Source organism: Mobula hypostoma, chromosome 1, assembly GCF_963921235.1.
Source record: "Mobula hypostoma chromosome 1, sMobHyp1.1, whole genome shotgun sequence".
NCBI lineage: Eukaryota > Metazoa > Chordata > Chondrichthyes > Myliobatiformes > Myliobatidae > Mobula > Mobula hypostoma.
Window position 1 is genome coordinate 75756462 of NC_086097.1, and position 24458 is coordinate 75780919.

General features: G+C 41.9%; 1 protein-coding gene across 2 annotated transcripts in view; it reads left to right on the forward strand.

The window, feature by feature from the left end:
- Positions 1-24458, forward strand: part of spred1 (sprouty related EVH1 domain containing 1) — a 118825-nt gene that overhangs the window by 80918 nt on the left and 13449 nt on the right. For both annotated transcript variants that reach the window (XM_063050886.1, XM_063050895.1), the window contains exon 3: positions 13945-14113. In XM_063050886.1, the coding sequence (XP_062906956.1) occupies positions 13945-14113 (169 nt within the window). The remainder of the gene's footprint in view (positions 1-13944; positions 14114-24458) is intronic.

The window sequence follows — 24458 nt, forward strand, 5'->3', positions numbered from 1 at the left end:
TGCCCTCAAGTTTACCTGGTCCATTTCCGATACCTCCTTCCCCTTTCTAGATCTTTCTGTCTCTATCTCTGGAGACAGCTTATCTACTGATGTCTACTATAAGCCTACTGACTCTCTCAGCTATCTGGACTATTCCTCTTCTCACCCTGTCTCTTGCAAATGCCACCCCCTTCTCGCAATTCCTCCGTCTCTGTCACATCTGCTCTCAGGATGAGGCTTTTCATTCCAGGACAAGGGAAATGTCCTCTTTTTTTAAAGAAAGGGGCTTCCCTTCCTCCACCATCAACTCTGCTCTCAAACGCATCTCCCCCATTTCACGCACATCTGCTCTCACTCCAACTAGAAATAGGGTTCCCCTGGTCCTCACCTACCACTCCACCAGACTCCGGGTCCAACATATTATTCTCCGTAACTTCGCCACCTCCAACGGGATCCCACCACTAATAAGCACATCTTTCCCTCACCCCCTCTCTCTGCTTTCCGCAGGGATCGCTCCCTACGCGACTCCCTTGTCCATTCGTTCCCCCCATCCCTCCCCACTGATCTCCCTCCTGGCACTTATCCCTGTAAGCGGAACAAGTGCTACATATGCCCTTACACTTCCTCCCTTACCACCATTCAGGGCCCCAGACAGTCCTTCCAGGTGAGGCGACACTTCACCTGTGAGTCGGCTGAGGTGATATACTGCGTCCGGTGCTCCCGATGTGGCCTTCTATATATTGGTGAGACCCGACTCAGACTGGGAAATCGTTTTGCTGAACATCTACGCTCTGTCCGCCAGAGAAAGCAGGATGTCCCAGTGGCCACACATTTTAATTCCACATCCCATTCCCATTCTGATATGTCTATCCACAGCCTCCTGTCCTGTAAAGATGAAGCCATGCTCAGGTTGGAGGAACAACACCTTATATTCCATCTGGGTAGCCTCCAACCTGATGGCACGAGCATTGACTTCTCTATCTTCCGCTAATGCCCCACCTCCCTCTCCGTTATTTATTTTTATTCACACATTCCCTCCCCCTCCTGTCTTCTCCTATCATTTTGGATCTCCCCCTCCCCCTTCTCCCCCCCCCCACTTTCAAATCTCTTACTAACTCTTCCTTCAGTTAGTCCTGACAAAGGGTCTCGGCCTGAATTGTTGACTGTACCTCTTCCTAGAGATGCTGCCTGGCCTGCTGCGTTCACCAGCAACTTTGATGTGTGTTGCTTGAATTTCCAGCATCTGCAGAATTCCTGTTGTTTGCGTTTAAATTCACTACTGCGAAGCCTCTTCCGGTGATGCCTACACCGAAGAAGTTTAGATCCTCTCTTCGACGGGAGTTCAGTGAAACCATCTCTCACTGCTCCCCATCTGTAATTTCTTCGGCTCTTCAACTTTTCGACCACACTTTGACTCAAACTCGCTATCACAGCCATGTATCCTTTCTTGGAAGGTGCCTCCGTCGCCAACTTACTCCAGTAAGTAACAGTTAGAGAAGTCAATGTTCATTCCATCAGGTTGAAGGCTACCCAGATGGGAAATAAGGTGTTGTTCCTCCAACCTGAGTGTGGGTTCATCTTGACAGTAGAGGAGGCCGTGGATAGACATATCAGAATCCGAATGGGACATGGAATTAAAATGTGTGGCCAGGGTTGAGGGGGATCTAAGATTTTTGAGTTAAATTTTTAATTAGTTTATCACTAATAACTTCAGTAAGTGAGTGATATAATTTCCAAAGTAAGGAGCAGAGGAGTGTTGCAGAACGGTGACTTAGTATTTATAGGTACATAGTCCTTTGAAAGTAGCCCCATTAGGAAGATGCTGGCACTCCACTTATTTCTAGATAGCTATTTCCCCTCCACCACTTGTGTCTGGCAGAACTGATACTGCTTACCCTCAATAACTTATCTATCAGTTCCTGCCTCTTCCTTCAGACCAAAGCTGTAGCTGTGGGCACTTGCATGGGTCCCAGTTATGCTTACCAACTTTCCCAGTTGCCAAACATACATTGGCAAATGCATTGGTGCTGCTTCTTGCATCAATTTCATCAACTTCGCTAGCAATTTCTACCCCATCCTCAAATTCACTTGGTCTACCTTCAATACTTCTCCCTCTTTTGATCTCCCTGCTTCCAGCTCGGGAGACAAGTTAACCAGAGATGACACGTACAAACACACTGACTGTCCCAGATACTTCACCTACACCTCTTCCCACCCTATCACTTGCAAGTATGTAATTCCCTTTTTTCAGTTTCTCTGTTTCTGCTGCATCTGTTTTCATGATAAGGCTCTCCATTACAGTATAAGCTGAGCTCTCTTTTCAGAAAATGTGGTCTATTTACCCCCCCCTGCCCCCCCGCAATCTAAGCAGTCTTTGTGCATCTCTTCGACTTCCCATAATTGCGCCCTAACCTTATTTCGCCTTCATCCCATTTCACCATTCCTCTCCCCCCCCAGTCATAACAGAGATGGAGTTACCCTTTCTCCTTACCAACCACCCTATAAGCCTTTGCATCCAACATACACTCTGCAACATCCACCATTTTAAATGAGATCCCACCACCAGGTACACCTTCCCGTTCCCTCTCCGTTTTCTGCAAGTATCATTCTGTCTCTCTGACTGTCTTGTCCAGTTTCTGCCGACATGTCTGTCAACAGACTTCTCTGCTTCCAGTTGATGTGCAGATTAGAGGAAGAGAATCTTGTATTCTAGCTCAGTAGTCTCCATTATGATGACAAGAACATTGATTTCTCTAGCTTTTGGCAACCACTCCTCTCTGTCCCCCCTTTTTTTCTTATCCTATTGACAACCGTATTCTCCCCTGCTCTTTTAATCTGCCCATCATCACACTTTTTTCTTGCAGTTCCTCACCTCACCTCTGTTTTATTCACAGGTCTACTGTCCTCTCCTATATGCCTCCTTCTTCAGTCCTTTGTCACTTGCATCTATCACCTCCCAACTTCTTGTATCGTTCCCTTTCTTCCCCCTCCCACACCTAGATTCACTCACCAGCTCTTGCCCCACTTCTCCACCCCCTCCACCTCAACATTTTATACTGGCTGTCTCCCATCCCCTTTTTCTTGATGAAGAGTCTGTCCATTTTCCTCCATAGATATACCTGACCTGCTGAGTTCCTTCAGCTTTTCGTAGGCTACCTTTGACTACAGGTGTTGGGATGTCATGTTACAGCTATACAAAATGCCAGTGAGGTTGCATTTGGAGTACTGCGTATAGCTCTGATCAACTTGCTATAGGAAAAATGTCATTTATCTGGAAAAGGTGAGAAAAGATTTACAAGGATCTTACCAGGACTGGAAGGTTTGAGTTATAGAGATAGGCTGGATAGGCTTAGACTCTTTTCCTTCAAGTATTGTAGGTGAGGCATGACCTTATGGAGGCTTATAAAAACACAAGGGGAACAGTCTTTTCACTAGGATAGGGTGTCCAAAACTAGAAGGCATAGGTTTAAAGTGGAAGAGGAAAGATTTAAAAGGGAGCTGAGAGGCAACTTTTTCATGCAGAACTTTGTGTTGCAGCTGCAAGAGGAGGTTCGACAGACAAGTACAATTACAGCATTTGAAGGGCATTTATATAACTACCTGGGTAGGAATATTTTAGAGGGATATAGGCCAAATGCAGGCAAATGGGACTACCTCAGTTCGATAACTTGATTAATATCTGCAAGATGGGCTGGAGCATATTTCTGTGCTGTTTACCTCTGTAGTTCTGACCAATAATCTTTTGATGTTGGATTTTTTTAAATGTTTAATTTTTGCTTAATCCTTTGCTTCATTGTTTTGAAATCCACTTTGCCTCCTCCCTCATCCGCCATTCATTCACCTTTGTGGTCTGCATATCTTTGCAGTCATTGCTTTGACTGCTATTTCCCATTTCTGTTCTGTGCTACTCAGTCATATTGATTCAGGAGATTGTGGTTCATACTGGTTCCTGATCTGCTTTTCAACTTGGCTGACAATAAAAATTCATATTGAATCCAGATATAATGAAAGACTGGTGACGTTTAGCCATAAGGAACCATAAAGCATACTGAATTGTATCCAGTTCCATTGACTGAGAAATGAGAGCCATTGTATATTGAATCAGTTGCAGAATGTCACAAATCTGCATTGGAAGTAAATATTTTAAAGAAGCCGCAGTTTTAAGAATCTTGCCTATAATAGAGATTAATGGTACCAAAAAAAGAACAATATTAAGATCTCTCCCAGTTATTGCAAGCCCAAAATGGCTGCTTTCGTTTGTGATTTGGAGATGTTTTGAATAGTTTCTACTTTTTCAAAGGAGATCTAGACAAATAATTTTAACATTAATTTAGTGGCCCTTCAAAGTTGATCATCAATACATTTACAGCCACTAATCTCCGGTTACTGAAGAGGTTAAGTACCAAAAGAGACATCGTTGCACAAAATTTGTGTGGCTGGAGAATGTTAAACCCTTAACTTGGACAGGAGATACCAATTGTGGATGATAAAAAAATTCAGAAGCTGGACAATTTTCTCCCAGTAGGGATACATAAACCGGGGACAAACCCAACCTGTTTTGACAAAGTGAAACACAACGGCTGAAATTTAAGTCATTCATCCAGTGGTTGTTGCTGCCAGATGAAAGAGCACAGGTATTTGAGAGGCTTATTTCCGTATTTTAAATAGCCTGTTTATTTCACACACTCCTTATTAACCCAATCAAAAAAAACTGTTAAATGCTATTTTTTATGACCTGTGTTTGAAAATCATTCTCTAGTTGTGTTCTTTAGCCTTCATTGTAGTGGATGAAACTGTCATTAAGGGACAAATTAAATAAAGCCCTTTGTTGATGCGATGATTCATTTGAGTGAATATCTGCTAACTAAAATAGAGCTATCCAGGAAAATTAAACAGGTGTTAAGTCCATATTGTGTATTTGATGGGTAAAATTAAATGTGCCTGCCTTTTATTCTTGCCTTATTGGTGACTTTCTTACATTAATATGTTCCACTGAGCTATTAATTTTTAGTTTTTTTGAGTAAATTATTGTGGTCTTCCTCATTCAATCCTGATACTTGTTGAATTTGGTTAGTTAACATAAACATATATGATCATTTTTAAAATCTTATTGCACTTAGAGCCTCAAATAATTTTAGCGTCATTAAATAGATTAGTCAGTTGTTAAGTCTTAAAATTATCAGTGTACACTCTGGAATGTTATCAGCAGATCATTCATTACCCTGGATAAGACAAAATCAAAATGTACCTTTTTTTCCCCAAAATTTTATTTTATACTGTATTTAACTATGGGAACCATTTTTAAATAATGTAGTACATGTTATTTTAAACAGACAATTCCAGTTATTTGAGGATGTACTCTAAAACTTTCGAATTTTGAAATTTTGAAATTTTTTTCACTGAAGTGGAATTTGGTTATACTTAACTGGTTTTACTTAGCTATTCTAATTTTTGTCAGAAAACAATACTGAACTTGCTACAGGACGTAGTTGTACAATGTTTTACAATTGCATGACATAATAGTTATTAAGACAGGTTTTATTTCCTTGCCTTTTTGTTTTCTGTGGACGTTATGACCTGAAAGGATGCAGTGTGGAGATAACACAATTGCATTTAATTTACTCTGGTAATTAAATTGTATTTTATTACACTTAGTGATTAGCATGCTGAGTATATCTTAAACAATCAGTTCAGTGCCACTAACCTTTACCTTTATGTTTTGAAATATCATCTGCATTAATTATGATAGCATCCTCCTCTGGAAATCTCAATTTCCACCTCTCCCCATCCTTGAACCATTTAAAGAATTATTAGTAGATTGCTTCTTTGATATCCATTTTTGGATAAAGTTGTCTGCTGTAGTTGAATGTTGACCAGTCTACTAACTTAATTCTGTTTTAGAATTATCTAGATTATTTGAGCTCAGCATTCCATACAAACATTTGATTTTCAGTATACCATAGCAAAGGCCATTTACTTCCATGACTGTATTAAAAAAAAGTACTGCTTCCATTTAACTTTATTCTGTCATAAATGGAAACATCAAGTACAGTTATTTCCAGCCTTAACAGTTCCACCTCTCACCCAGTCAATTGTCCATTCTCTAGCAAGCCCCAATTCATCAAAAACTACTTTTATTCTGCCAGTCACGCAGTGACATTAAGTTGTTCTGTATATTCCTGATCTACAGTTCCTTGTGATTTTTAGAATTCCCATTATTGTGCTTAAGTTACAGTTAAGCTTTGGCCTTGTGCATCTCCTCCATTACCTTCACCTTACTTTGGTCCAAGTTTCTTTTAACCATATTTGAGGAAATCTCTAAAATATCACCCATAAAACACCCTAAAAATGTTTATCTGGAGCTTAAAGACCAGAAAAGATGCAGGAAATTGAATATTTAACATTGTCAAATCCTTCCTTTACTGTGGGAAATCTCAAGCTTTTATAGCCAATGAAGTACTCTTGAGATTGCCATTTCTGTTGTAATGTTAGAAACATTGCCACTAATTTGCGCACAGCAAGGTTCCATAAATAGCACTAAGATTAACAACCAAGTAATCTGCAAATTTTGAGGATGTCATTCATGGATTTTAAAAAGTTGTTAATCATTTTACGTATGTTTCCTATTTGCTTTCCATAATGGCAGATTCGGCCTTTAGTTCCATTTTCATTATTGCCTTCAGAAAGGTTAATATTTTTGTTTTCCATTTTACTTTTCATCTGTGAAGTTCTGTCATCTAATATTTTTGTGACTGCATTTTGAAAGATTCCTGGCCAGTTCTGGTATTCTGTTTTGGAAGATATCCTTAAACTGTCTTGACCCCTTTGAAGCCTGTCCACATCAGCACATTATGGTTTACCCTTAGCTTTTTACTAAAACAAGGCCTTAAATATATGATGCACAAGATTTTGCACATGTTTATTTTACATGAAAGTTTAACATGAAACACAAACAGTGATTCCTGTTTGATTTGTCAGAAAATTCTTTTGGTTCTTGGTCTGATTGAATTTGTGTTAAATTGCTCATAGGTGTACGTTGGTATAGTATATGTGATCTGAAGAATGTATTGATGCAATTTTCTGTCAGCTTCAAATTTGATTGTTAAAAGAAGCTTTTGTTTCATGAATTTTGATTTGCCCATCTCTTTTTTGGTCTAGTCACTGAACGTCAAAGAGCAGTAAGTGGGCAGTGTACATGCAAAAGCAATTTGCAAGCCAAAGACGTGAAACTTCAGTTCTTAGCAACAGAAGCATGCTGCAAAGTAGTCTTGCATAAAATATTTGAAATTTGATACTTTTAGACAATGATATTTTGCAATACTGAAAATAAATTTAACCAAACAGCGGGAATTCTGCAGATGCTGGAAATTGAAGCAACACACATCAAAGTTGCTGGTGAACGCAGCAGGCCAGGCAGCATCGCTAGGAAGAGGTACCATCGACGTTTCAGGCCGAGACCCTTCGTCAGGATTAACTGAAGGAAGAGTTAGTAAGAGATTTGAAAGTGGGAGGGGGAGGGGGAGATCCAAAATGATAGGAGAAGACAGGAGGGGGAGGGATGGAGCCAAGAGCTGGACAGGTGATTGGCAAAGGGGATATGAGAGGATCATGGGACAGGAGGTCTGGGGAGAAAGACAAGGGAGGGAGGGGAAACAGAGGATGGGCCAGAGGTATAGTCAGAGGGACAGAGGGAGAAAAAGGAGAGTGAGAGAAAGAATGTGTGTATAAAAATAAATAACGGATGGGGTACGAGGGGGAGGTGGGGCATTAGCGGAAGTTAGAGAAGTCAATGTTCATGCCATCAGGTTGGAGGCTACCCAGACGGAATATAAGGTGTTGTGCCTCCAACCTGAGTGTGGCTTCATCTTTTACAGTAGAGGAGGCCATGGATAGACATGTCAGAATGGGAATGGGATGTGGAATTAAAATGTGTGGCCACTGGGAAATCCTGCTTTCTCTGGCGGACAGAGCGTAGATGTTCAGCAAAGCGGTCTCCCAGTCTGCATCGGGTCTCGCCAATATATAGAAGGCCTATTCTGGTATCTGTCCCCCACTTTTCCTTCGCTACATCAACGACTGCATTGGCGCTGCTTCCTGCACGCATGCTGAGCTCGTTGACTTAATTATAAATCCCTACTCTTAATAATTTCTCCTTTGGCTCCTCCCACTTCCTCCAAACTAAAGGTGTAGCTATGGGCATCCGTATGGGTCCTAGCTATTCCTGCCTTTTTGTTGGCTTTGTGGAACAATCTATGTTCCGTGCCTATTCTGGTATCTGTCCCCCACTTTTCCTTCGCTACATCGACGACTGCATTGGCGCTGCTTCCTGCACGCATGCTGAGCTCGTTGACTTTATTAACTTTGCCTCCAACTTTCACCCTGCCCTCATGTTTACCTGGTCCATTTCCGACACCTCCCTCCCCTTTCTAGATCTTTCAGTCTCTGTCTCTGGAGACAGCTTATCCACTGATGTCTACTATAAGCCTATTGACTCTCACAGCTATCTGGACTGTTCCTCTTCTCACCCTGTCTCTTGCAAAAATGCCATCCTTTTCTCGCAATTCCTCCATCTCCGCTGCATCTGCTCTCAGGATGAGGCTTTTCATTCCAGGACGAGGAAGATGTCCTCCTTTTTTAAAGAAAGGGGCTTCCCTTCCTCCACTATCAACTCTGCTCTCAAACGCATCTCCCCCATTTCATGCACATCTGCTCTCACTCCATCCTCCCGCCACCCCACTAGGAATAGGGTTCCCCTGGTCCTCACCTACCACCCCACCAGCCTCCAGGTCCAACATATTATTCTCCGTAACTTCCGCCACCTCCAACAGGATCCCACCACTAAGCATATCTTTCCCTCCCCCCCCCCCTGCTTTCCGCAGGGATCGCTCCCTACATGACTCCCTTGTCCATTCGTCCCCCCCATCCCTCCCCACTGATCTCCCTCCTGGCATTTATCCTTTTAAGCGGAACAAGTGCTACACATGCCCTTACACTTCCTCCCTTACCACCATTCAGGGCCCCAGACAGTCCTTCCAGGTGAGGCGACACTTCACCTGTGAGTCGGCTGGGGTGATATACTGCGTGTGGTGCTCCCGATGTGGCCTTTTATATATTGGCGAGACCCGACGCAGACTGGGAGACCACTTTGCTGAACACCTACGCTCTGTCCGCCAGAGAAAGCAGGATCTCCCAGTGGCCACATATTTTAATTCCACATCCCATTCCCATTCTGACATGTCTATCCATGGCCTCCTCTACTGTAAAGATGAAGCCACACTCAGGTTGGAGGAACAACACCTTGTATTCCGTCTGGGTAGCCTCCAACCTGATGGCATGAACATCGACTTCTCTATCTTCTGCTAATGCCCCACCTCCCCCTCGTACCCCATCCGTTATTTATTTCTATACACACATTCGTTCTCTCACTCTCCTTTTTCTCACTCTGTCCCTCTGACTATACCCCTTGCCCATCCTCTGTTCCCCCCCCCCCCGTCTTTCTCCCCGGGCCTCCTGTCCCATGATCCTCTCATATCCCCTTTGCCAATCACCTGTCCAGCTCTTGGCTCCATCCCTCCCCCTCCTGTCTTCTCCTATCATTTTGGATCTTCCCCTCCCCCTCCCACTTTCAAATCTCTCACTAACTCTCCCTTCAGTTAGTCCTGACGAAGAGTCTCGGCCTGAAACGTCGACTGTACCTCTTCCTAGAGATGCTGCCTGGCCAGCTGCGTTCACCAATAAATGTAACCAGATTATTTAGTATGGTTAACGTCAGTTAATGTCAATTGCTACTAATTATATAGCATAATTTAGCAAGACTGCAAACTGATTTTGTCCAGAACTTTCTGACATTGAGACATAATATTTTAGAATTTGATTATTACTTATCAATTGGAGACAGATTTCTCTGAGCACCCATTTTGGAAAGGACTGTCTCTGTCAAGATGAAGTCAAATATTTTATAGAGATTATGTATAGTGGTTGATGCTGTTCCATTCATTTTTTATGTGGTTGCCAAGCAAGGGTGTCTTTTCAACCTCCATATGGATGGAATTCAGTGTGATTGGAGGAGCAACTTTTCAGCCACTAATGGGGGCAGAGGGGAGTGATTGAGGAGTAATCTGATGATGACTTTTACTAGAGCGATCATCAGGAAGACCCCTCTAGTTTACAAGTCAAATTAATTTCCTTTCCTAAATATAACCATGTTTATGGAACTTGAGAGACACTGGCATGTTCAGTTCTTCTGAGATGTAGAAGAAGATTTGAAACTTTAGATATTCAAAAACAAATTAGAATTAGATTTTGGTTTATTATTGTCTTGTGTACATAAAAGCTTGTCTCGCATACTGTCCGTACAGATCAAATAATTACACAGTGCATTGAAATAGAACAAGTTAAAACTATACTGCTGCTTTATTTTTTTTCAGTTGAGATGTTGCCTATTTGATTGTTAGGCAGAGGTGGCTTGCTCTGTGTAGGAGCTACATGTGCTGACATATGAATCAGTGTTGAGTCTTTAGAGTTCCTTTCAGCATGCACTCTGTTATAAGTTCACTTTTCCTGGGGTGAACTACTGGTGTTTGGACTGCAGATGACCTCAACACCACCGACAAATCAATACATATCATAGTTATCAGCAAATTACAAGATTTCCTTTGTCTTTTCCAACCACCAGATCTTTGTTTCTATCCTTGACCATGATTGTAGGCAAGTTGGGGCTTCCAATCCAAGAATGCTTTGCATTGCTATTAATTAATTTCTGGTTATTCTAATCAACTCTGTCATCCCATTTTTGTGAGAAGCCAAGAATCATTTAAAGATGCCAATTGTGATAGACTTCATTGCAGTCCAGACACTGTGGAAACTTTTCAGCTGCTATTGCTTGGGAGCCACCAATTTGTTATGAGGCTCTGTCTGAGAAGAGCTAACTTTGAAGGGTCCCTTATCTTCAGCATTCATTTTCTTGGTAATATGAGGGAACACAGACCAATCCTCATAGAAGGATCAGAAGTGGGGAGAGTGAACATTTTCAAGTTCCTGGGTGTCAAGATCTCTGAGGATCTAACCTGGTCTCAACATATCAATGCAACTATAAAGAAGGCAAGTTAGCAGCTGTATTTCATTAGGAGTTTGAGGAGATTTAGTTTGTCTCCTAAAACACTCAAAAACTTCTACAGATGTACAGTGGAGAGCATTCTGGCAGGCTGCATCACTGTCTGGTATGAGGTGGGGGCTGCTGCATAGCATTGAAAGAAACTACAGGAAGTTGTAAAGTTAGTCAGCTCCATCTTGGGTACTAGCCTCTATAGCATCCAAGAAATCTTCAAGCAATGGTGCCTCAGAAAGGTGGTGTCCATTATTAAGGACCCTCACCACCCAGGACATGCCCTCTTCTCATTGTTACCATCCGGAAGGAGGTACAGAAGCCTGAAGGCACATACTCAGTTATTCAGGATATAACCTCTGCCATCCGATTCCTAAATAGACGTTGAACCCTTGAACACTACCTCAGTTTTTTCAGATAATTTCTGTTTTTGCATTATTTTTAATTTAACTATTTATTAGACATATATGTGTACTGTAATTTGTTTACTTATTTTTTCTATATCATCATGTATTGCATTGTACTGCTGCTGCTAAGTTAAGAAATTTCATGACATATGCTGGTGATATTAAACCTGATTCTGAAATAGGTGCACAAACACAATTTCAGTGCAAATGTTGTCAAGGCTGCTTGATCACATCAGTGTTTCCCTTGATATTTCTTGTAATCTTCCACCTCATGGCTAATGAGCTTCTGACTGCAATGGAATGAATCTACAGGATAAATAAAACAAAAATTGATCCAGCCACAGTAGCATTTTTCTGGAATAAAGCTCATCCAACTGTGGACATTGATCTACAGAGCACAGACAGTACTTAATTGCATATTGGGGTGGCTCCACGTCAGCATCAGCTCATTGTTTGGACTGTGGGAGAGAATGGGCCTTGCACTTCCAAAACAATTCTCTTCAGTCTCCCCCATTATCCATGACAAACCATCCACAATAAGAGCATGGAGAATGTGGATCTTCCCCACAACGCAGAATTCACAGGATTGTTTACATTAGTGGGAGAGTCTAGGACAAGAGGGCACAGCCTCAGAATAAAACGACATCCCTTCAGAACAGAGATGAAGGGGAATTTCTTTAACTAGAGGGTGTTGAATCTGTGGAATTTATTGCCACAGATGGCAATGGAGGTCAAGTTATTGGGTATGTTTAAAGAGGAGGTGATTGGTGCTTCATTAGTGATGGGTGTCAAAGATTACAAGGAGGTGGCAGGAGACTGGGAGGAAATTAGCCATAATCGAATGTCAGTGCAGACTTGATGGGCTGAATAGCCCAATTCTGCTCCTTTGTTTTATGGTCTTAATGTTTATTTTTGATATGTGAACTACCTATGGCAAGTATCTCGAAGTACTGGAGAGATGTTATCAATATTTCCCTCGAAATTCTCCAAATTTACTTGCAGGCTAAGTGAATCAATGTCAGAAACACAGCTCAATCCCCCAGTACTAAAACTGTATCAGCTCTTGTGCACTCTGAGCAGACACCCAATTGGTATGACCAGACATCCCACCCTGCAAAAACTCATTTCAGGGAGGTAGCACCATCAATTTGCGGGAGACTCCCGGAACTTCCGGGAGAGGTGGGATGTTTGCAATAGAGTAGCACCTTAGCAGCTAGCCAGCAAGTTTAATTAATGTTAGTTATGCTAATGAACGAATGACACCTGTTAAACTCACCTCAACATGTCTTTTACAGTCTTAACCCACCATGAGCAATAGAAAAGTCACTGTTGCAAACAGCGCAGCGAGCAACACTGTCATTATTTTTGACCCCTATTAGGCGTTTTCTCTTGCTTTCTCTCGCTCGCTCACTCTCAAAAAAATTGATTTCCGTGATATTGTATATAATTTGCAGGCATCAGGGAGCCACTATTAATATGCGAATATGCGGGAGACTCCCGGAACTTCCAGGAGAGGTGGGATGTCTGTATGACTATCACCAACTCTTGAAACAGATGCACTCTTCGAAGCTATGGTACAGCAAGACATTGATGTAATCAAAGAATGCTCGTCAAGGATGTTCTTAACAATTACTTGAGAAATGTGTTACATTTACCCCACCTCCACTCCCCCCATTGAGAATCCCAAGTCCATGCCAATTTAAACTAGAGAAGGATCATTTGGTTATGGCATTTAAAAACCTCAAGTAACTTTGTTGGCAATATGCAAGAAGTAGCATAAAGGAACATACCAACCCTTCCAAAAAAAACCTACATATTTGTTGCAGAGCTCACAAGAAGGAAAGGAGTGGCCCATTATGTGAATGTTTTTTATTTCCACTCCCACAATTTTACATTCATTGCTCTGAAGTAAAATAGCAGTATACCACTAAATAGTCAGAAGTGTTTGACATGTTCTTTTGAAAGATAGACTGAAGGCCAACTGTCTCAAGAAAATCAGCGTTAAGAGATTGAACTGCAAAATTTAATTGCTCAATTTGTTTAGATGGTTCCAAATAAAACCAACAGCTTATTATAGTGCCTTGAAATGTAGCATTGCAAAATTGGATTAAATCAAATCAAGTAAAAATCAGTCTCCAGCCAGAGGAGGAAATATGAGAAATAATTGGAAGCTCCATAAAGTGACAGTTTTTTAGGAACTCCTTAAAGTAAGAGTGCTTTTATTTGTGGAGTCGTATGGATTGAGGATAAAGAGAAGAATTTGAAATGCAGTGCCAAGACGGTTGAGAATATGTTGCCACGTTTAAGTGCTGGGGATTTAATGTGTACTTTTTAATCAATTGTAGTCAAATATAATGAAATTATTGAGTGTACTTATTGCACTGAGTTGAATATCTGTAAACATGATTAATACATGTATTTAAAGTTCATTTTGAATCTTTTTAAACTTTGCAGGTGGTTTTGGAATGTGCCTTGAAGAAGGATCTAGTTTACAACAAAGTAACTCCAATATTTCACCACTGGAAGATAAATGAAAAGAAGTTTGGACTTACCTTTCAGAGTCCTGCTGATGCTAGAGCATTTGACCGTGGTATTCGGCGAGCTACTGAAGCTATCTCAGAAGGTATTAAAAGAAATATTTCAGGCAATTACCTTGCAGAAAATTATGTAAAAGCCCCAATCTACTTTACAGTGCATCTTTCAGACACTTAAATGAGTGGGAGAAGGAACAAAAATGATGGTTTGCTTTTAAAATACGTTGTACCACTTTCCACAGAATCAGCTTTGGAATCTGAACTTGAGACTATGCCTTTTGCAGTGTTAACTGTACTACTGCACAATGAGTCAGGTTGAAGGGAAGGGCAAAAGTAGGAGAGACTTTTTGTCCAGATCTCTTTAGGACATTGCTTATCTTGTTTGCAAAGATTGATTTAAAAAATTTCATTTAATACCCATAGCCATAAGTTTGAATCCATGTGGATGAAACAATCCCATAAAATTTATAATTCTGTGTACCTGACAAGGCAAGTAAAAGAAGACTGCTGAGTTGTCCAGTATTTGGTAGACAAAATTTGTAAGCTTGGTAGCTCACAAAACAAAATAAATTATATTTGCAAATGCTTCTGAAAGCAGTACCAAACCTGAAGATGCAGAAAGATTTTTCAGAGACAAATTTTCTTTCCGGTGCCTTTTGTGCAAAAAAAAAGAGCCTGCTTTGATGTTCCCAACATTTGGAAGAAGATGCATTAGCCAACTGAATGTGACGATTAATGATAACAAAAATGCACCTCTTCTGTTTTAAGTGTTGTGATATTCCTAGTCACAACTTTGTTTTTACAGTTTCTCTTTGGATGTTGGAAAACAAAGGATATTCTTGCCCTTTTATACAGACTGTAATTAGTTAACTAAAATTTGAACAGAGCAAAAACACACACAATGTGCTAGAGTAAGTCCAGTTGGTACAATAGCATAGCAACTAGTGTAATGCTTTACGGTGGCATCTGTAAAATCAGGGTTCAATTCCGCTGTTGTCTCTAAGGAGTTTGTGTGTTCTCCCCATAATCACGTGGGTTTCCTCCGGGTGCTCCAGTTTCCTTCTACCATAATCACGTGGGTTTCCTTTGGGTGCTCCAGTTTCCTTCGATATTCCAAACATGTATGGGTTTGAGTTAATGAATTGTGGGCGTGCTGTGTTGGTATTGGAAGTGTGGTGGCATTTGTGAGCTGCTCAGTACAATCCTTGCTGTTTGATTATATGCAGCCGACTCATTTCACTGTACGTTTTGGTGTACATGTGACAAAGCTTATCGTTAATCTATAAAATTCTTAAGCCAGGCAGCATCAATAGAGGCCAATAAGCCATCAATGTCAGTCCTGATGGATGGTCTCAGCCTTAAGTATTGACTGTTTATTTCCCTCCATAGAAACTGCTTGACCTGTTGTGTTCCTCCAGCATTTTGTATGTGTTGCCCAAAATTTCCAGCATCTGAAGAATCTTTTGTGTTAAAAATTTTCATAAATTGTCATCAGAAATGACTTAAAAGAATTGGAAAATTAAGGTATATGTAAGTAATTGTGCTCCAAAGAAATATCTTGAAATTTTTTGCTGCCTTTGACACTAGATAAATAATTGAGAGCTTTATAAAGAGCAGCAATGTTACAGGCAGAAGTTATGTTTATTCTAACTAATTTGGAATAGATGAGTAGATAGAGAGGAAATATACCAAGGGGATGAAAAGCAAGAAGAGAAAAATTTAGAAGAAAAAAATCTGAGCTGAATAAGTGAAATTAGATTGATAGTAAATGCAGCAGTCCCTTCTTTCTTGACAAAATAACCAACCAATCCTCCTCCACCACTACCCTCCTCTTACTGGTAGAACTTGTCTTCACCCTCAACAATTTTTCTTTCGGCACCTCCAACTTTCTCCAAACTCAGGGGGTAGCCTTGGGCACTTGTACGGGCCCCAGCTATGCCTACCTCTTCATTTGCTGTGTGGAATAGTCCATGTTCGAAGTCTTCCCCGGTTATACTCCCCAACACTTTCTCCGCTACATTGACAGCTGTATTGGTGCTGCTTCATGAACCTATGCTGAGCTCATCAATTTCCTCTCTAACTTCCACCCTGCCCCTAAATTTAGTTGGTCCATCTCTGACACCTTCCTTCCCTTTCTCGATCTCCCTGTCTCCATCTCTGGAGGCAAACTGTCAACTGACATCTTTTATAAACCTACTAATTTCCACCATAATCTTGACTATACCTCTTCCCATCCTATCACCTATAAAAATGCTGTTCCCTTTTCTCAGTTTCATTGCCTCCACTGTATCTTTCCATTCCAGGATTTCAGAGATGTCCCCCTCCTTTAAAGAACTGAGTTTCCCTCCCTCTACTATTGATGCTGCTCTCAGCCACTTCTCCATTTTCCATACATCTGCATTCACCCCATCTTCCTACCCACCCTAACAGTGATAGAGTTCCTCTTGTCCTTACCTATCACCCCATCCACATCCAGCACATTATCCTCTGCAACTTCCACTGTCTCCGTTGAAATCCTACCACTAAACATATCTTTACTTCCCACACTGTCCAATTTCTGCAAGGATCGCTCTCTCCACGATTTTCTTGGCCATTCGACCCTCCCCACTAATCTTCTTTCAGGTACTTACCCCTGCAAGCGGCTTAAGTATTACACCTGCCCATACAGCTCTTCCCTCACCTACATTCAGGGCCCAAGCAGTCTTTCCGGGTAAGGCAACACTTGTGAATCTGCTGGGGTCGTCTAATGTGTCCGGTGCTCCTGATGTGCCCTCCTTTACCTTGGTGAGACCGTCATAACTTGGGGGACCATTTTGTTTAGCACCTCTACACCATTTGCTGCAAGCAGAACTTCCCATTCCCATTCCTGTTTTGATGTATCAGTCCACGGCCTCCTCTTGTGCCAAGATGAGGCCAGAGGAGCAACACCTTAAATTCCGACTGGGTACAGTCCAACCTGATGGCATGATTATTGTTTTCTCCTACCAGTAAACAATACCCCACCTCCTTCCTCTATTCCCAACTCTGATCTTTTCTTTCTTCTCACCTGCCTATTACTTCCCCCAGGGTACCCTCCTCCTATGGTCTACTCTCTTCTCCTATCAGATTCCTTCTTCTCCAGCCCTTGATCTTTCCCATCCATCTGGCTTCACCTATCACCTTTCAGCTAGCCTCTTCCCCCTCCCCCCACCTTTTAATTCTGGGTTCTTCCCCTTCCTTCTCAGCCCTGAAGAAGGGTCTCGGCCCGAAACGTCAACTCTCTCTTAATTTCCCTAGATGCTGCCTGACGTGCTGAGTTCCTCCTGCATTTTGTGTGGGTTGCTTTGGATTTCCAGCATCTGCAGACTTTCTCTTGTTTATCCCGTAATTCTTTACTGTTTTTGTAATATTTTCTCTCCCATTAAATTAAACCCATTTCCAGGGGTTTGTTTTACTTATTAAGTTATGAGATCTTTAGAATTTATAATAGTGTGTTTTATATGCTGGAGTTCTAAACTTGGGCTGGAGTTTCAATTACTGGGCCAGTGTTTGAAAACAGCAATTGGAGTGCTCTGGCTGGAGAATTTGGGCATGGTATAAGCAATGAGAACAGCTGATTCTCATAGGAAAGGAGATTTTTGTTTTCTAAAGAGACCACGAACATACTGTGAAGCAGTAACAAACATTTTCAGAATCAGAATTACTTCATTGCCAGTATGTGAAACATACCAGAATTGATTGTGGTGCAGTGCAAAGCATAAAACACAGGACAATACCGTAACAGACAACACAAAAGCAACCAACAATTTACAGGACAATAGTGTAAACAGCCATGAGCAATCAACAACTAGTAGAACAGTCACATACGCAAATGTCAATAATCAAACATATGGACAGACTCAATAATAATCAACAGAACAAGGAGAGCAGGAAAGACCGTTTAACGTATGTTGTGCAAAGACAGGATATTATATGAGTGAGTTTGTTGAGAACCTGGATAGCTACAAGCAAGAATTTTCAGAGATGATGTGTAGCCCTGGTGGTGATGGATTTGTAATGTCTGCCTGATGGAAATTTACTACGGTGAGTGGAGTCAGCAGTACTTTTTTTTTCAGCTCTTTTCTTCGCTTTGGCGACAAACAGGTCTTTTATTGTTGGCAGAAATCATTCCTCATTTGCACTATCTTGATAGCATTAAGCTCCAAGTTGTTACGAGCACACCATGCTGCAAGACGGTATACCTCCTCTCTTTGGGAGCAGGTTACATCATTATTAGAGTTGAGGTTCACTGCAGTCGTGTCGTCCGTGAACTTTAGGATTTGTGTGTGGAGATACAGTCGTTTGTATAAAGTGAGAACAGGAGGGGTGAAAGAGCACAGCCCAGGGGAGAACCAGTGCTTATAGACACTGGATTGGTCACGTAGGAGCCCAGCCTTACATACTGCTGTCAGGAGGTTCGTAATCTACTGATAGATACTGTAGATTACAAATGGCTGGCTTAGCTTGCTTAGTGTTGAAAGTGGAGCTAAAATCCACAAGCAAGATCCTCACATAGGTGTTAGGGGAATCATTATGCATAACACTAAGGGGCAGAAAACGCTGGTGGGAGTTGTGTACAGGCCACCTAACAGTAGTAGTGAGGTTGGGGATGGTATTAAACAGGAAATTAGAGATGCGTGCAATAAAGGAACAGCAGTTATAATGGGTGACTTCAATCTACATATAGATTGGGTGAACCAAATTGGTAAGGGTGCTGAGGAAGAGGATTTCTTGGAATGTATGCAGGATGGTTTTTTGAACCAACATGTCGAAGAACCAACTAGAGAGCAGGCTATTCTAGACTGGGTATTGAGCAATGAGGAAGGGATAATTAGCAATCTTGTCGTGAGAGGCCCCTTGGGTAAGAGTGACCATAATATGGTGGAATTCTTCATTAAGATGGGGAGTGACATAGTTAATTCAGAAACAAAGGTTCTGAACTTAAAGAAGGGTAACTTTGAAGGTATGAGACGTGAATTAGCTAAGATAGACTGGCAAATGACACTTAAAGGGTTGACGGTGGATATGCAATGGCAAGCATTTAAAGATCGCATGGATGAACTACAACAATTGTTCATCCCAGTTTGGCAAAAGAATAAATCAGGGAAGGTAGTGCACCCATGGCTGACAAGGGAAATTAGGGATAGTATCAATTCCAAAGAAGAAGCATACAAATTAGCCAGAAAAAGTGGCTCACCGGAGGACTGGGAGAAATTCAGAGTCCAGCAGAGGAGGGCAAACGGCTTAATTAGGAAAGGGAAAAAAGGTTATGAGAAAAAACTGGCAGGGAACATAAAAACTGACTGTAAAAGCTTTTATAGATATGTGAAAAGATAAAGATTGGTTAAGACAAATGTAGGTCCCCTACAGACAGAAACAGGTGAATTGATTATGGGGAGCAAGGACTGGCAAACCAATTGAATAACTACTTTGGTTCTGTCTTCACTAAGGAGGACATAAATAATCTTCCGGAAATAGTAGGGGACAGAGGGTCCAGTGAGATGGAGGAACTGAATGAAATACATGTTAGTAGGGAAGTGGTGTTTGGTAAATTGAAGGGATTAAAGGCAGATAAATCCCCAGGGCCAGATGGTCTGCATCCCAGAGTGCTTAAGGAAGTAGCCCAAGAAATAGTGGATGCATTAGTGATAATTTTTCAAAACTCTTTAGGTTCTGGACTAGTTCCTGAGGATTGGAGGGTGGCTAATATAACCCCACTTTTTAAAAAAGGAGGGAGAGAGAAACCGGGGAATTATAGACTGGTTAGCCTAACATCGGTGGTGGGGAAAATGCTAGAGTCAGTTATCAAAGATGTGATAACAGCACATTTGGAAAGCTGTGAAATCATCCGACAAAGTCAGCATGGATTTGTGAAAGTAAAATCATGTCTGACGAATCTCATAGAATTTTTTGAGGATGTAACTAGTAGAGTGGATAGGGGAGAACCAGTGGATGTGGTATATTTGGATTTTCAAAAGGCTTTTGACAAGGTCCCACACAGGAGATTAGTGTGCAAACTTAAAGCACATGGTATTGGGGGTAAGGTATTGATGTTGATAGAGAATTGGTTGGCAGACAGGAAGCAAAGAGTGGGAATAAACAGGACCTTTTCAGAATGGCAGGCAGTGACTAGTGGGGTACCGCAAGGCTCAGTGCTGGGACCCCAGTTGTTTACAATATATATTAATGACTTAGATGAGGGAATTAAATGCGGCATCTCCAAGTTTGCGGATGACACGAAGCTGGGCGGCAGTGTTAGCTGTGAGGAGGATGCTAAGGATAGGTTAGGTGAGTGGGCGAATTCGTGGCAGATGCAATTTAGTGTGGATAAATGTGAGGTTATCCACTTTGGTGGCAAAAACAGGAAAACAGATTATTATCTGAATGGTGGCTGATTAGGAAAAGGGGAGGTGCAACGAGACCTGGGTGTCATTATACACCAGTCATTGAAAGTGGGCATGCAGGTACAGCAGGTGGTGAAAAAGGCGAATGCTATGCTGGCATTCATAGCAAGAGGATTCGAGTACAGGAGCAGGGAGGTACTACTGCAGTTGTACAAGGCCTTGGTGAGACCACACCTAGAGTATTGTGTGCAGTTTTGGTTCCCTAATCTGAGGAAAGACATCCTTGCCATAGAGGGAGTACAAAGAAGGTTCACCAGATTGGTTCCTGGGATGGCAGGACTTTCATATGATGAAAGACTGGATCGACTAGGCTTATACTCATCGGAATTTAGAAGATTGAGGGGGGATCTTATTGAAACGTATAAAATCCTAAAGGGATTGGACAGGCTAGATGCAGGAAGATTGTTCCCGATGTTGGGGAAGTCCAGAATGAGGGGTCACAGTGTGAGGATAAAGGGGAAGCCTTTTAGGACCGATATGAGGAAAAACTTCTTCACAAAGAGAGTGGTGAGTCTGTGGAGTTCTCTGCCACAGGAAACAGTTGAGGCCAGTTCATTGGCTATATTTAAGAGGGGGTTAGATGTGGCCCTTGTGGCTAAAGGAATCAGGGTGTATGGAAGGAAGGCTGGTACAGGGTTCTGAGTTGGATGATCAGCCATGATCATACTGAATGGTGGTGCAGGCTCGAAAGGCCGAATGGCCTACTCCTGCACCTATTTTCTATGTTTCTATGATGTTGAAAAATATAATGAAGGCACAATTTAACAGTGCCCTTAATTGAGTGATTTGCTCAAAAAACAATCTGTAGCAGGTCAAGAAGAGGATCAGTACTGGACTTAAGGCAGGCCACCATCAGATATTCACACTACTGAAGTCAGATTGACTGGCCTATAATCTTTAAGTCCAGTAATCTTGCCTTTCTTGGAACTGGAACTGAATCTTTCCTAACATTCTATTTTTCAAATAGTTTGTAAATGTCTTCTTGCTTCACCGAATGTATTGGGTGGATGGAAGGGAAGGGGCAGGATGGGAAGGAGGCTGAAGAAGGTGAAAGGGGTTGGAGTGAAGAGGAGATGGTATCATTGGAGTGGTTGTGAAAGGTGGGGAGGAAGTAGGGGCTTAGCATATCAAGATCAGAGGAAGTGAGAAGAGATAGATGTTGATTGTCCTTATCAAACTGGCAGTAAAGCTGATTTTCCAAGATACGGGGAGGGGGAGACTTGGAAGCACTTCTGTTTGAAGTTGGTAAGACTGCAGGGAACTTTAGACTGCCCAGCTATTGCTCAAGTCGCTCTCAAGCTGATCCTTGTAGGTGGCTTTTGTCACTTTCAGAGCCTTATTATTGCTTACTGAATAATAAGCAAATTCTTTGAGAGACTGGTCAAGGACTACACCTGCAGCATGCTCCCACCCAAGCTGGACCCCCTGCAATTTGCCTACCGACACAACTGATCGACAGACGATGCAATAGCAATTGCTCTACATACTATCCTTACACATCTGGAGAAGAAGGATGCTTATGTGAGAATGCTGTTCTCGGACTACAGTTCAGAATTCAACACCATAGTTCCATCCAGGCTTGACAAGAAGCTCAGAGACCTCGGACTTGAGCTGTCTTGTGAAGCTGGATCCTGGACTTCCTGTCAGATTGCCGGCAGGTGGTAAAAGTGGGCTCCCTCACCTCCACCCCTCTAACTCTCAATACAGGAGCCCCTCAGGGCTGTGTACTGAGTCCTCTCCTTTACTCCCTGTATACCCATGACTGTGTTGCCACCCAAGGCTCTAATCTGCTAATTAAATTTGCTGACGACACTACATTGATTGGCCTAATCTTAAACAATAACGAGGTGGCCTACAGGGAAGAAGTCATCTCTCTGTCATGGTGTCAAGAAAACAGCCTCTCCCTCAATGTCACAAAAACAAAGGAGCTGGTTATGGATTACAGGAGGAATGGAGACAGGCTAACCCCTATTGACATCAATGGATCTGGGGTTGAGAGGGTAAACAGCTTTAAGTTCTTTGGCATCCACATCACCGAGGACCTCACATAGTCTGTAAACACCAGCTGTGTGGGGAAAAAGGCAAAACAGTGCCTTTTTCACCTCAGACGGTTGAGGAAGTTTGTTATGGGCCCCCAAATCCTAAGAACTATCTACAGGGGCACAGTTGAGAGCATCCTGACTGGCTGCATCACTGCCTGGTATGCGAACTGTACCTCCCTTAATCACAGGACTCTGCAGAGAGTGGTGCGGACAGCCCAGAGCATTTGTAGTTGTGAACTTCCCATGATTCGGGACATTTACAAAGACAGTTGAGTAAAAAGGGCCTCTATGATCATTGAGGACCCGAGTCATCCCAACTACAATCTATTCCAGCTGGTACCATCTGAGAAACAGTATCGCAGCATAAAAGCCAGGATCAACAAGCTCCGGGGCGGCTTCTTCCACCAGGCCATCAGACTGATTAACTCACACTGATTTGAGTGTATTCTGTGTTACTTTGACTGTTCTAATTATTATAAATTACTATGATTGCACATTGCACATTTAGACAGAGACGTAATGTAAAGGTTTTTACTCGGGTGTGAAGGATGTAAGAAATAAAGTCAATTCAATTCAATTCAACTACCGTTTTGCAGAGCTATTTTCCTCTCTGGAATGTTTTGGAAAATGGGAGCAAACAAGAAGTATTGGCCTTGGAATTAACAAATATGATGACTTAATCATCTTCAGTAAAACTTTGTAATTAACTGTCATCTGACAGTTGATGTGAGTTTAATGCGGCAGAAGAATCTATTTTAGGAGATACTGTATGGGAATGTTGAATTTCCTAGTAATTTATTTGAAATAAATTGTTAAACCTAACTAACATCATAAAACCTTAAATTTCTTTAAAGTGGAAAATAAGAGTAAGATTTTTTTTAAGATTGGTATCTGGATAAAATGGTTCAATTCATTCGCATTATACTGATATTTTCTTATATTATTTACCCTCTTCAAGTCAATATTAAGTGGATGCACCTTGGGCAGCATTACAATCTTGCGTCTGTGTAAATATGTCTCTCTCAGCTTTGCACATCTGGACATTGCAATTTTCCTCCATTCTTCTTTGCAAAACTGCTCAAGCTCTGTCAGATTACATGGGGATCGTGATTGAACAGCCCTTTTCAAATCCAGCCACAATTTCTGAATTGGATTGAGGTCTAGACTCTACTTGCCCTCTCCAGGACATTAACTTTGTTGTTTTTAAGCCATTCCTGTGTAGCTTTGGCTTAATACTTGGGGTTATTGTCTTACTGGAAAACAAATCTTCTCCCAAGTCGCGGTTCTCTTGGAAACTGCATCAGGATTTCCCTGTCTTTTGCTGTATTCATTTTACTCACCACCTTCACCAGCCTTCCAGGGCCTGCTGCAGTGAAGCATCACCACAGCATGATGCAGCCACCACCATACTTCACGGTAGGGATGGTGTGTTTTTCGTTATATGCAGTATTTGGCTTACGCCAAATAATATCATTTAGTCTGATGGCCAAAAAGCTCAATTTTGGTTTCATCAGATCGTAGAACCTTCTTCCAGCTGACTTCCGAGTCTCACATGTGCCTTCTGGCAAACTCTAGCCAAGATTTCATGTGAGTTTTTGTCAACAGTAGCTTTCTCTTTGCCACTTTCTTATAAAGCAGCCACTGGTGAAGCACCCGGGCAACAGTTGTCGTATGTGTAGTCTCTCCCAGCTCAGCCACTGAAGTTTGTATCTCCTCCAGAGTTGTCATAGGTCTGTTGGTGACCTCCCTCACTAGTCCCCTTCTTGCAGGTCTCTCAGTTTTTGAGGATGGCCTGCTCTAGGCAGATTACAGCTCTGCCATATCTTTCCATTTCTTGATGAGTGACTTAACTGTACTCCAAGGGATATTTAGTGACTTGGAAATGTCCTTGTGTCAATCTCCTGACTTGTGCTTTGCAGTAACCTGTTTGCAGAGTTGCTTGGAGTGTTCTTTTGTCTTCATGGTGTAGT